This window comes from Cyprinodon variegatus, unplaced genomic scaffold (assembly GCF_000732505.1).
Source record: "Cyprinodon variegatus isolate N-32 unplaced genomic scaffold, C_variegatus-1.0 Scaffold199, whole genome shotgun sequence".
NCBI lineage: Eukaryota > Metazoa > Chordata > Actinopteri > Cyprinodontiformes > Cyprinodontidae > Cyprinodon > Cyprinodon variegatus.
Window position 1 is genome coordinate 126828 of NW_015150652.1, and position 14603 is coordinate 141430.

Below are 14603 nucleotides of genomic sequence, written 5' to 3' on the forward strand. Positions count from 1 at the left end.
ATGTTTGCACAACTCTCAATTTCACAGTTATAAGTATTTCATGTTGATCTAGTGATTAAATATTAACGTTTGATCTTGTATTTGTAAAATCTTAAGGTGACTGGATACTTTTTAAAAGAACCTTATCAGAAAAAGAAATTTGCCTGACAGTCTTTTGTGAGAGCCATTTTGAATGCCATAATTGATTTAGAGGAACCATCGGAAACTAGCCCAGTCTGTAAACACATGCAGAGCCAAACAAAACTATTTACTGGTTAATTATGCATAGTTACATGTTTACTTGCTGCAACAACCAGTCTCACCACAAAGACAACTTCCTGCTGTCTACTGGGAGCTTTGTCTACAACTCATCATGAGTAATCCTGCACTAGTGTAACTTAATTAGAAAAATAGCTGTCATTCTTATCTAATTTTTACCACTGAATAAAGGCAGTTTTAAAGTGATTAATAAACTATTCAATTTTAATTTTCTTTTTCTTCGCTAGATGACCAGGTTATAAGCCACCAAGCTCCTGCTGTTCCTCCTGCTGCCACAACAGCATCCCAGCCCCCATCCACAGCCTCCAGATCTCCGCTTTCCAAATTCAGTCAGTCAGGGTTGCGGCCTCCAGGTTTCTCCTCCAACCGTCTCCCAGCAGGTCGCCTGGCAGCCTTTGGTTTTGTCAGGAGCTCCAGCGTCTCCTCAGCCTCCTCAGCCCATTCCGCTGACAGTGCACAGAGTGATCCCTGTAGGACAGCTCATGGTGAGTTGACTCTAAACAAAATGATGACACTATTTTACCAATTGTGAAATTGTATTCTGTCTTTAGTTTTTTTTTTAGTTTTGCTCCACTTTGACCAGATTTTGAAAAGTTTCCATTTCATCTTTATAGAATATTCTTTGTAGAATTAAGGGGTAAGGAGCCACATATCAGAACACTTTTAGTTCTTGCTTTGCTATTAAACATTGGGGTTAGTTTGAAAAACAGATTGATTCTAAGGGTACTACACAAACTGTTTCAGTTAAAAAGAATGATAGTAATCTAAGGTTAAGAGTTTAACATGAATCACAAACCTTCCCTGCCAAGTAAATCTCTTTAACTCTTGTATTAAACAGGACATAAGTGGATAACATCACTCTCACAACTCTTTACTAATTTAGACGGCTCCTGACTAGGTCTTTTTCTTAGATCGTATCACTACTTGAAAAGATAAGAATATATCATATGTGCTATTTAGTGAACTCTGTAAATTGTCTCAATTTGCATTCATAGTGTGAATCTCTGATATTTTCCAGTTGTGATTCTAGGGCTGCTTCGTTACTTGGCTGAGTATTGAGGTAGCAACATGTCTATTTAATGTGACCTACATAGGAAGGCTTGCTCCTCTCCTCCCAGTTACAGCTGACGTAAGCTCCTGCGTTCTTTCCTCACGCACATCAGGCCCCCTGTTATGTCATCCTTGTTTCCCTCCCTTTGAATTATATTTTTTTTCATGCTTTTTCTCTAATTTGTTTATAACGAGTTCATACTGTTGTTATGTTTATGAGGCATTGCCTCAGGTACAGTAAATCTAAGCATAAGAATTTGCATACAAGTTTCTTTTACAGCAAGAAGTTGAACCAATGCTGAAAAATCTGTGTTCAAAATGTAAACTCACAAAAAAATCACATTCTTCTGAAGTCCTAAATATTAAGAATATTAGAAATAAAGCAGAGAGACAAATACATTAATAGATAAACTTGCAAGACAAGGCATGTTTATCTATTTAGCACATTTCAACAAGAAAAATGAAAGTACATTGCAGTGCCATAAATGCATATAAAAAAAAGAAAGAATGGGGAAGAACTTAACTAATAAAGTTCAAATGACAATTTCAAGGGCAACTCTAAACAAATACATTTTAAATGGGATTTCAGCAATTTAACAGTTTTCTTGGATTTTATTCCAGATAAGTAGAGAATAAGAACTAAAGGGTGCTTATCCATGTTTGGTTCTGGGTCAGGTTATAAGAGGTCTGAGTTTTTGATAAATTGTCAATAAGATTGTTATGTGGTAAGCAGTTCAATGATTCATAGACTAACAGAAGTAACTTAAAGTCTGTTAAAAGTTTTTAAATCTGGGTCAATGTGATGTGCTCCGATTGTTTCGTTTTAGTGAGGATGTGGGCGACAGCATTCTGGATCAATTGCAGGTGTCTGATCAACTGTGCAATATATTTTCAACACTCTTCCTTTTATCAAAAAACACATCAGTTTTGTTTTGGTTTAGCGGTAGAAATCTTTGAATGGGCCTATAGTCACATGCTGACATGACATCATAATGTATAGCCGCATATCTGCTGCATGGCTATTGTAAGTTTTGTTATTGTTTATAAAGATTTGATTTAGGTGGAGCAGCAGAAATTGAATTGGAGGGACCCTAAGATGGCCCCGTATGAAACATCACATGTCAGTGGACTCTGATGTTAAGTCTCTTACTGACACAACAAAAGGGAATTTCCTTCCAGCAGGATTTAAACCAGTGGCATATAAAAAATGGCCACCCACTTTTTTATGTGCCCTAATGAAAAGTGATTAACAGGGTCAGATGCTGCACTAAATTCCAATAATATCAGCACTGTTGTTGTTCCATGGTCTGCCTTTATAATGATGTCATTCAACACCTTCACAAGTGCACTCTAAATATTATGACACCTTTCTGTGGAAGAAAAAAGATTGTGAGAAACCTTTTTTACTTGACATCATTGGTACTGGATGTATTGATGTACAGACTAACCGTCTATTATTTTGGATTGGAAAGTGGTGAGTTCTTAAAGAAGATTCTGTTAAAAATTCTAAGAACCATGAAATAAGAAATGCATAAAAAAGCATCACCATTATATATATTTTTTGAATTATTGTTTTATTTCTATTTTTTTCCAGCCTGTTAGATATAGTCGAGGTCTGTTTTAGTAACAAAATACTACTATAATCTTCCACTTATTTTGTTATGCATTTTAGAAAAGCTGTTACCCAACCCTTTATCAAAGGTATCTGGAGGATAACACTCTCTATGATCTTAACCCTTCAGTAGAAATACAGATAACATCTGGTATCTGAGAGGGATTTCTTCTTTCTTTTGTTTTATTAAGTATTAAAACAAATCAACAGCCAGTTTTAAAGTAGAGCAAACTATATTAAAATATGGTATCATCTGATAGAGGTGCACCTCTGCAGTAGACATATTCAAAGATACACATATAACCAAAAAGTCCTAGCATTGAACCATACTTCTCAGAGAATTTACTGTTGGTTTGCATGCAAAAACAGATTTGTTCTCTCTGATCCATGTAAACCACAATTATAGTCCCACACAAAATTCTCAATCTGCCACATTCAATTCACTTTAATTCAGTTTATTTATAGAGCGCCGACTTTGAACACGTCATCTCCAGGTAATTTACAAAGACAATACAATTAGATTGGTTAAAGTTTCTGTCAAGGAAAACAGGTTGATTACATCAAGTCATGGATGAGCATTATCATTAGGGACGTGCAATTAATGCTCAAAAGATTTTAGAAATCATGGGAAGGAAATACACATTCATATAAGCTTTGCTTCAATGGATATTTTAATTTATTTTCAGTTAAAACTGGCAGGTTTATCTAATTCTTTAGATGAGTGCTCTGTACTGAACTCTGAAGAAAATTTATTTTGTTTAATTTTAGAGACAAGTGAACAATTGTTAAAAAAGGTTTCATTTTAAATGGTGGGATTATTACAGAGTGTGGGAAGCTGTAATCCATAAACCGATTGTTTAGATATATCATTTCACATGTAAGCCTGCAAACATACACCCAGGAGGTCCTAAAGGCAACATCTGCACCAGTCTTCCTAATTTGCAATGAACTGGAGAAGCTCAGGGGAACATAAAAGGAGATCTAAGATGATAGCTATGAAAGGTAAAAGCGGTAATCCTTTGATGACAATATGGTTTGGTTTGCTTTGTATTTGAATTTGGTGTTTTTTGTGGCCTTTGTTTGAAAGGTGTTTGAACTCTTTTCTCAATTTGGATGAAAGTGAACCAGACTAGTTATTTTAATCCCCCTGTGTTAAACAAATTGGTGCCTGGATACTTTTTGTGTGCATAGGGAATAGCCACTGTCTTTTTTGTGGCATAGACTGAACGTTTTTTACATTTATTTGATCAGGAAGACCTAAAGGAGACACAAAGGTTTATCTATCATTGATCTGACTTTTTTTTTTTTTTTTTTATGTGAAACACCAGGTAAGGCCATAAAGTTGGTTTAACAGTAAGCTGGATGAAATGTAGTATGAGCGTCAGTTAAATAAAAGACCTTAGAGATTATCTTCTCTATCAAAGATCTGCTGCTTCAGGTAGATTCAGCCATGATATTTTTCCTCTCCTTGGCTACAGAATAGCATCCATATCTAATTGGCACATCTAATTTGCTGCTCTATGGGTGTGAACTTGTGCGCATGTGTGCATGCATGCTTGTGTGGGTGCATGCATCACAGAAACCATCTGTTCGACGTGAGCTGGCAAGAGATTCAGATCTGAGCCTTGCGTGGCATCTGGGGTTTGACATCCTCTATGCCATCTACTCTGATGCTTCTTTTTCTGCTCTTTTTTCCTGCTTATATCCCATTTCACTTCCTCTCTGTTTGCTGTTCATTTTGAATCAGAGAATTGATGTTTATGGTTGCATGGTTCTTCAGTTTTATCCTGTGCTCATTGGATTAATATGATTTCTCGAATTATTAGATTTTTTGGCCTAAAAATGTATAATGCTTTGTTTTGCTTAGTAATCAGATTTCGCCATAGAGCTAAGACAGCTGAAGAGATGCCACACCAGCATCCTCCTTTTGCATTTGGCTCTTATCTCTTTAAATTGATCAGAGTGAATAACATGAACCATGATGCAATATATGAAAACCATCATCACCTGAGAAGGCCTAGTGACATCACTTAAACCTGGATTTAGTCAATGCTTTATCGATTTGAAACAAACAAATCTAAAGCTCCCAAGATGCCTGACTACTTCACTCTTACTTATCAATTAAGGCCACCTATGACACCTCTGAATCCATATAAATCTGTTCCAATATGTTTTGGGTTAAAAAGGTCTATAAATACAGTATATTGCATAAGGGTTCACATCAGGATAATAAGGATACTGATATTTAGAATGTAATTATTGTCAAGTGGAAAAGAAAGGATTATTATGATTATTTCAAACTAATAAAATCTAAAAAGTGAGGCTTGCTTATTTAATTAGCTCCCTCTAAGTCTGAAAGCGATGCAGATGTCACCTAAGTAGCACACAATCCGGACTGTATGAAACAAATATAAATTGGAAAGGAGAAAGGATCTAAACTTGGAGTTAAGAATAGCACTAATCATAGAGACAGCTGAAAGACATTTGCAGCTATGAAAGAGCTGCAGAGATTCTGAGCTTAGGGTAGGAGAGCTTGTTGACAGATCAAGGATCTGCATTTAAGACCATTGCCTTAAACACAGGCCTAGAAAATTATAACAAACTTATGGATATATGTTGGAAAATACCTAAATTCAATTAAAAAACTGCAGCAAAGCCTTCAAACTGATATCTCCAGTTGATTTCCAACAACTGTGGCTGCATCTAAACTTTTCACTCTAAAAGACTTGCATCTATAAGTGAGTCATGAAGGCTGAAAAAATAACATCCACCCATATTCCAACCTGAAAAACTGCCACAGAGAGAAAGTGTCATGGTTTTGGTTATATTGTGCTTTACTTTGCTCTATGTTCCCTAGTTTTATTGGTTTAATTCCTTTTTTGTTATTTCTAGATTTGTTAGTTCTCATGTTTTTCTGTTGTCCTCTGTAGCCCTCTTGTGTGTGTGTGTTCCTTTCCCCTTGGCTCCCTCGTTGTCTCCTCTCACACCTGCTCCTTGTCAGCTCGTTAGCCCTCCCTTTGTCTCTGTCAGCTATTTATGCTCTCTCTCTGCTCTCACTCTTTGTTGGTTCCCTGTTGTTGCTGGTCCTGTCATCGCTGTTGTCGTCTCACCTCGTCTCTCTCTGGGTCCTTGTACTTGTTTTCCCTTGAAAACGTAATACATGAGTATTCAAGATTGATGGTTATTATTAGAAATTAAAATATCTTTGCCATCTTTTTAATCTAGAATAAATTTGAACCTTTCTGAATTTTTAATATGCTCTCTTATTACACTCTAACCATGTAAAGGTGTTATAACTGTGCTATTATCATTAATGTATTATGATTTTTTTTGTTTAAGGTTTCACATAGACTTTGAAAGTTTCCTTGTTTTATTGGCATCCATTTAACATCACACTCATCTCTTTTTAAATTTGACATAATAATTCCTTCTTCATTTAAAAATTGTTTGTAGGGCTTTTAATGGCCCTGCAGTTAACCTGGCAGTAGCCAGATTGATATGTGTAGAACTGACTTAAGTTCTACATTAGTTGGATTTGTTGTGAGATTGAAAACTCTGATCTCGCGACAATCCAGTTTGCAGCGCAAGGTTACTGCAGTTCAGCCCATGGAAAAAAATAAGATATATATCAATCAATCAATCAATCAATCAATCAATCAATCAATTTATTGTCAACTACAATTTACATTGTAATCCAGATTTCTGTTTCTGTACAAATCATTCATCACATACAGGGGGAACGATTCAATAAGTTCCTATTTCTGTCAAGGGCCCCACCATAAGCCGGTTCCCAATAGTGCTGCCTTTATTTCTGTATTTCAGTGTGGCACTGAATAACATATGACAGGATTTTTGTTTATTGTAACTGAATAGATCATATCTAATACAAAACAAAACAACAAATATATATCAGTCACTGAAATCCTATTTATTCCATTATTTATATTATTGTAAAAAAACTATTATTGTTTTTCTTTAAAAGTATACTTGTGTATTCACTTCCATTCAAATAAACTTTGATTCTAGTTTATTTATATAGCTCTAATTCGCAACACAAGCCATCTCAAGAGACTATATAGAGACAATTCAATCAGATCATACAGTCAGAATGTTAAAAAGATTTTAAAAATCTAAGGAAAAATCAGCTGTTTGCATCAGGTCATTGACTTGCAGCATATAAGCTTATGTATATTGTCATGGACTCTACATCAATCCCTCACACTGAGCATGCATATAGAACCAGGCTCAATATAAGCAGCCGTCTGCCGAGGCCAGCCAACAAGTATCTAAATTTGGGTGCGCATTTCTGAAAAAAAGTTTATTCACCCTTAATTTAAATAAGTAAATAAGTTGATCTGCCAATGGAATTAGTTTTTTTATCCTTAAAATAAAATAATCAGATATTATGCACTTAAAATAAAATCCTGATGTTGTTTTTGTTCTTATTTTGAATGTAAATTGTCATATTCCATCAGCATAGTGTGTCACTTACTTGCTCAATTCAAGAAATGTTTTTTTGTTGTTGTTTTTTGCAGTGAAGGACAGAGAGGCAGACATTCAAAAAGAAGCAGACATACAAAATGTAATGGTGAACAAACTCCACAGATGGCTCTGTTTAGGGAAAAACAATTAGCAGATGAGCTTTGAGACGGTTTTCAGGCCAAGGGATGAAAGAGGTCACATACTGAGCCCATAGGTTTATCTACTGTAGGAGAGAAACCGGACTAAAGACTAAAAACCATGCCCAACTCTATCATCTGTAATCAAAAGTGTTGATGGAAGTAGCCCAGCTGATATTTCTCTGTGGGGTGGGGTCACTGTCAAATAGGAACAGAACATATGAAGCTAAATTGAATAGAAAAAAACTAGAGCATCAAGTTTTAGGTTGTATTAACAAATACCATAGATTTTTTCGAATATTGATAGACTGAAACAATGATGAAAATGAAAATGGTACTCATGTCCTCAAGCAGCCTTAACCTGTAGAAACTATTTTTGTAATTTAATGTTTGTCCTAAATGTGTATGAATGAATAAAAATATGGTAAAGTGTACTGACCAGTGACTGCTAGATTAAATAGTTTTTGCAAGATGCTTTTTGGTTTCAGTTATTTTCCAAAGGGATTATGGATCATTGAATAAAATGTATTCCTTATTAATTCCTGAGGCAAGTCAGCAATACCAGCTGTGGAGCTTCCTTCCATGTCAACACATAATGTGTTTGGTTGTGCAAATGCAGAGGGCAGCTTTCTGTAAATTCAGCTTCAAGACAGCATTTGAGGATATTTTTGCTGATGAATGTTTTGATGAAGCTGAGCTCATCAAAAATAAATTAGATTTCAGGTCTTAGCACAATTCTGGATCATCTTAAATAATAATTGTTTTTTTTTTTTTCACACCAGGCTAACTGTGAGGCTTCATTCAGATACTGTAGCTTAATTTTGCTTTTTAAAATCTATTTGCATTTTGTTTGTTTTGACAGAAAAAAAGTCGGCAGCATTCAGCATGTTTTGCTGGAATGAGCAAGAAACTGCTCTTAGAAAATGACCTCCTGCTGAGCTGGGAAAAGTGCCTCCCTTTTTTCCCCCAGCTGTTTCCCAATTGTCAGATCTCTTTTAAATTTGTTCAACATTTTTCATACACCCTCAGAAAATGCCTGAATCTTCACTCTTCTTCTCTGTCATCCATTTCTTTCTCTTTGTCACTCTTTTCTGTTTTTGTTTTTTTTATTCCTATCAGCTTCCTCTTTAGGAAATTGTGCTTCTTCCTCTTTCTCGTATTTCATTGGCTGAAGTCCATTAGAATGTGGAAAAATGGCAGCAGAGGAAATTCGGTTGTTGTTTATGTCCTCTGAATATTTGTTTAAAACAAAAAAGAGCACCAGTAAGGACTGCACATTAGTGGAATTATTTTTTTAACCGGTCTTTGTGCCAACTTCAGCAGAACATACAGTACCTTAGGCACCTGTCAAGTGACCTATTCAAGAGTGTGTAAAGATAAATGTAAAATACAAGCAAAGTGTTGTGACGAAGCAGTGTCAACTGTCCCATATAACTATAGGTCAACATTTTTACCCACATATACGGTAAAAAAAAAGCAAAATAATATAGCGGGATCTCTCCACATCCAGAGGATGAATCAAGTATCTTGGTGTCCTGTTTATTCTGACTTAGTCAGGGTTGGTGGATGTTGTTGTGGACCCAAATGCAGAGTAAAAGAGGGAGAAATTGTTTTTGCAGTTTTAATACTGAAGTAGATGGTACAAAAACATAAATCCAGAAATAACAGGCAGGGAAACCGAAAACTAGAGACGTGCAGGAGAACCATACAAGAAGCAATGAAGAGGATCTGATCCAGCAATGAGGAACTGCACAGAAAGTGTATATATGGGGGAAGAGAACAAAGAATGTCACCATATATGGTGCAGGTGTATGGTGCTAGATTGGTCTCAGTTTTCACAAATACACATATGTGATTCATACATGCACAGGACAAGTTCCACAAACACAGCATCATTCACGTAAGCACAAAAAAATCCACACACACAGTACAAGATCCACACACAGTACGATTCATGCAAGCATACAAGATTCACACACGCACAGCACAAGGTTACCCAAAGTATTTCTGGTTCATAAACAATTATAAATTAAATTACAAAGTACCAATAGTCTTTAAACTTCACTGCATTCGTGTTTGGATTTTTGAGATTCTCCTGATGTGCCTTGATACACAAATGCATTTTTTTAAACAGTGGATGGTTTGCAACCAATCACAGAGCTCCCTTGTATTAGCCAATCACAAGGCCAATCGTGCTGTGTGTGTGAATTTTTTGTGCTTGCGTGAATTGCGCTGTGTGTGTGTGGATCTTGTGCTGTGTGTGTATGAGTCACATATGTGTATTTGTGAAAATTGAAACCGATCTTCATACAGGTGTGGATATTTGCACAAGGGGTTAACAAAGAGTAACTCAAAAAATAACACTGTTTAAATATAACACCAAATCGAAAAGTAATCAATGACCACCGATACAGAATGACATACATAACTGAAATTTCAAGAAGAAAGTTAAACAGAAATCCATAAAGGGCAGAATGGAATTCTACATTCAGCTCAGGTTACCTGTGTGCCTTACTGGAGATTTTAACATTAACACTTGAAATGTTTACAGACAGGTTAATTGCTTTAGCTTTTGTTATCTCAGATAACGGACATACAGTGCACATTTTTATTTCTAAAACTTTTCCTCTTGGTGAATTCAAACTTATAGCTCCTTATGTTCTATTTATTTCAATGACTGAAATCTCAAACTAATCATTAAAAGTCAAAGTGGACAATTCTTTGCAAAAAGTTATTATGTGTGTATTACCGTGGTGTTTTTTATTGTTGGAGCAGACAAAATTTAATTCTTATTATTTCGAACTACAATCTTTTTCACAAACATCATGTTTACAATGTGGTGAACAAAGGGCAGACTCTTTCTTTCCTTTTGTGTGGAGCCAACATTTTGCTTCTCCAAAGCTACTTCTCTCGTATCATTGTTTTAAATTAATTCTTGTAGATCCTAGCCATGTAAACCTTGAACATAAATTTAAGTTGGATACCACTATTGATGCTCTTTCCTTTTGCTGCCATTTTTTCAAGCTTTGATGCTGAATTGTTAGGTTTCAAAAGTAATGGTACATTAGAAAAAACACTTTAGGAAAGCTACATTGATGAATTTCAATATTTTTGTTTGGAATATGCACTTGGTAAATGTTTAGTTATTTGTTGCTGCAATCTGGGAGAATTGTTTGGTCAGAGAGGCAATCTGTTCTCTTGCATAACTGCTCGGATAATATGAGGCACCCTGCAGTGAACTATTCTAATCCCAGAAACCTGAGGGGTGTTTGGCACAACATAAGAGAAACCTTCATTCTTCTAGTAGCTTAGAAAGTCAAACTGCTTTTCTAAATACTAATACTTCAATAAACAAGCCATCATCTTGTTACTTTATTTGCAAGATAAAGTGGCTAAAGATTGCATTGAGCAGTACATGAGTGAGTGGAGGTGAGTTTGTTTGTGTACATGAGCAGAAGAGATAGTCTGATCCTGGTTAGAAAAAGAAGATTGGGGGCAGCACCAAGACCCACAAGTAACAAACCATTTCGTGGTCCAGTGAGTCTAATTTTAAACAGAACAGGGTCACCCACCTGTGAAAGGTGGGAAAATAAATAATATATTCATGGTAAGCAGGGATAGATGAGTGTTCAGGAAAAAAAAGAAAAAAACATATTTGTGGCTGAATATTTATGGAAAAATGATTCAATTTAATTGAATTAAAACATACTTTATTAATTCCAAAGGGAAATTAAATAAATATACCTCAGAGATGAAAGGTTATATTTGATGTTTTCCAGGTGTGAATGTGAGTGAGGAGCTTCCGCTTCACAGAGTGACAAAGAGCCCTCCGCTGATAGATCAACATAGAGGGCCGCCATGTCGCAGCAGCAGCGGCCTCCAACCTCCTTCTACCCCGGTGTTGCCACGGCGTTACCTGCCACCCCCGCCAAAAAGCTCCCCTGGAGGTGAGTAGATGTTTGTGAACAGAAACCATTCAAAACACTATCTTTACTCTTCTTATTGGGGTTTATGAGGAGCAGAGCTGTATTTATAAGTGTTGATGTTACATGTAGATGACTTATGCTAAAAAATAGAATAATGAAAAATATAACTTAGTGACAGCACTGAATGCTGCAGTGCTGTCACTACATTATTTTTTTCAGTTATTGTTTTGCAAATTATTACTGTTTAAATGGCAGCTTTTTTGTGGGGTGGAGTTGTACTTTTCTCCTGAAATATAAAACCTTTAGAGCTGAAAGCTGAGAAAAAGTGAAATTCTTGCTAGATCTCACCTGACTTTGCAAAAGTAACACCAGTTGGGTGAGAAGCTGGGACACTTTTCACACACAACACTATTTTTCACTTGTAGAGTGAGATTTAGAATAAATCCATATAGAATAAAATGTGAAATGTTTTATTCTTTATAGCGTCATATTAATTATCATATATATTTTCTGGGTTGTTTGACTAACATACATGTTTGGAAGAAAAACAGCAACCCAGAGATCCAGACACTGCTGTTGATTCATTTTCTTTTACCTGGTTTTATCCTCATGTTTGGTTACTTACATGTTTGGGTGCTTATTTTTTGACAAGATTTGTCCCTGTCAAAATCAACAAACATCCGCTACGTTATGTCATCAATATAACAATGTTTTCTTTATGTAGATTAAAAAAGGCTCCGTTGACCGATATACAGGGATCTTATACCTTGAACTGCCACTGTCAGACTGTTGCTCACATTGTTTCTTTTTTTATGTTGTTTTCTTTCCATTGTTTCTTGATCTCATTTATTGTTATGATATTTTAGGTATCCTGAATATTAAAGGTATTGTGGAGGATTTTGTCAAATTTTTTTAAAAGACCCACCCTCTCCACAAAAACATGCATGTGCAATAGCATGCACAAGCCCATTTCTCCTCTTGCACGCTCTCTTTAAAAGTTGCTGTTCTCATAGCTCATAAAAGCTTACTGTGCCCTATATCTGCCCTGACCCCTAAATCCCTCAATCACTATATATAGCGGGGACTATATAGTGTACTTTCTAGTGAACGCAGTCAACTTACCGTTCGGATAGATGATCACTTACCCGTTGGGCTACTGCGCGATGCCTGTGCTATCTATGTTATAAATCACTGCTGTCAGGTAGCGACAGGCTATGGCGACAGCTGGCCGCTGTGACAACAAATCTCATAATGCTTTGCGATGCGAGCTCTCCACGGAAAGCATTTTGGGATATATCTGCCAGTTCTGAGGCCTTTCTTTTGTTCTCATACACTCCGTAGACACTTTTTCTCTTACGACCGTCGGCCATTTTTGAAAACCGCGGTGAGAAAGGTGAGCTTCAATGACTGTCTCAAACCGTAGCTCCCCACAGATATACGCCTGAAGGTGCGCACCCGCAGAAAAAGATACCCGGACAAAAACTTAGGACGGCCTTACGTAAACATTTCGTCAAAATGATTGACAATTAGGAGGACCAGTTATTTAGATGCTCCACCTGGAAATAATAACCGGTCTACTTAAAGTTCAGTGTAAATCCATTCACTCATTCATTCACACAATCACTTCATTAAAGTACTTTTTAAGATGTTGAAATCATGTGATCTTGTCTTATGACCTTTAATTTTTAATTTACTTAATTATTATTTCAAATTTTCACAATTTCTCTTGATAAAGTCCCCTTTGTGCTAATGGAATGCACTAAAATAAAAAAATAAAAATCTGTCTGCGGCTTTATGGAAGGCGATATATAACCGCCACCAAAGGCTTTTATCTTAATTGATTTGGGATACCATAGGGTCTCTTGAAAAACACTGAAGGTCAGGTTTTCACTGTTGAAACATGAAAGATGTTTCAATCAGATCCACACAGGTAACTGTTGCTATGCTTTTTAATAATCTTGCAATATTTTCACATGCGCCTGGTTCTTATTTTAGAATTTTAGCTATAATTTCAAAACAAAACAACTATAGTTAGTTTACCTCCATTTTCTCATAAAAAATGTTTTCCTATAACATTAGAAATCAATTTGTTCATAGGAACAGTTCTTGCATATAGCCCAATAATCCTAAAGGCTCTATCTGTTACTTTGAAATGTTGATTTGACTTGGGTATATTTTAATAATATTCTATGTTTTTAAGCAGCAGATCTTGGATTCAACCTCTTCTACTTTGATATTACTGCACTGTATTGGTATGAATCTCCAGAGTCACTGTAGGCAGCCCACAAATCATGACTGCTAAATATCACTGTGCACCTTTAAAGACTTTTAACCTCTGGAATTTATTACCATCAGATTTTAGGATCCTTTCAGAGTTGTTTATTTCTAGGCTTAAGAATCGACTATAGATGAACAAGAATTGCTAGATCTTATAATCGATTTGAAGGCATAGTTTTATATCACTTTCTGGTCATTTATTGTATTCTGTTCATTTTAACTTTGCATTCAACTGTTAAAGGTTGTACTTAGAAAATGTGTTGCAAATTAGCCATGGCTATAAACATTATTAAACAATTTTGTAGACATATTCCAGCACTTTTTATATTGGCATGATTTGATTTTTGATCTGCACACCTGCAGCATGAGCCACTCTGAGAGCAGCTTATGAATGACAACAGATTAAGTAGATGGAACACACAATAGTTAACCCATAAAAAATGTCTTTGGAGCCATGATGTATCTCTCCAGGGTTATAAAGGGATTTTTTGGGGAACAGAGGCCTCTCTTATATAACAGCTTTAATTAGTTTCCTTTCAAAGCCACTATTTTCCCTCTTCTCTCTGCCTCCTGACAGGCTCTCTGCGAACCTCTTGAAACCCTTCTCACTTTTTTCTCTTCACACAGTTTCATCCTCAGCTCTTGGAGCTTCAGCGCGACACATCTAGCATTGTTCTGTAAAACCTGCTGCTTGCTTTACACCAGCACATTTCTCCAGCTGTGTAAAATATATTAGGTAACATAAAAGTAAACACACGAGCGCAACATAAAATAAAACATACTTAAATGTCTAAAATAGGACTAGATGTCCTGTTCATGGTTGACAGATGGTCCTGATGAACTCTTATATAGCACACAGCA

The 14603-nt window shown here is 35.9% G+C and overlaps 1 protein-coding gene across 1 annotated transcript in view; it reads left to right on the forward strand.

Annotated features, from left to right (window-relative positions):
* Positions 1 to 14603, forward strand: part of LOC107087914 (microtubule-associated tumor suppressor candidate 2-like) — a 53563-nt gene that overhangs the window by 23971 nt on the left and 14989 nt on the right. The window contains exons 4-5 of the mRNA XM_015379754.1: positions 486 to 743; positions 11319 to 11486. Coding sequence (XP_015235240.1) covers positions 486 to 743; positions 11319 to 11486 — 426 coding nt within the window. The remainder of the gene's footprint in view (positions 1 to 485; positions 744 to 11318; positions 11487 to 14603) is intronic.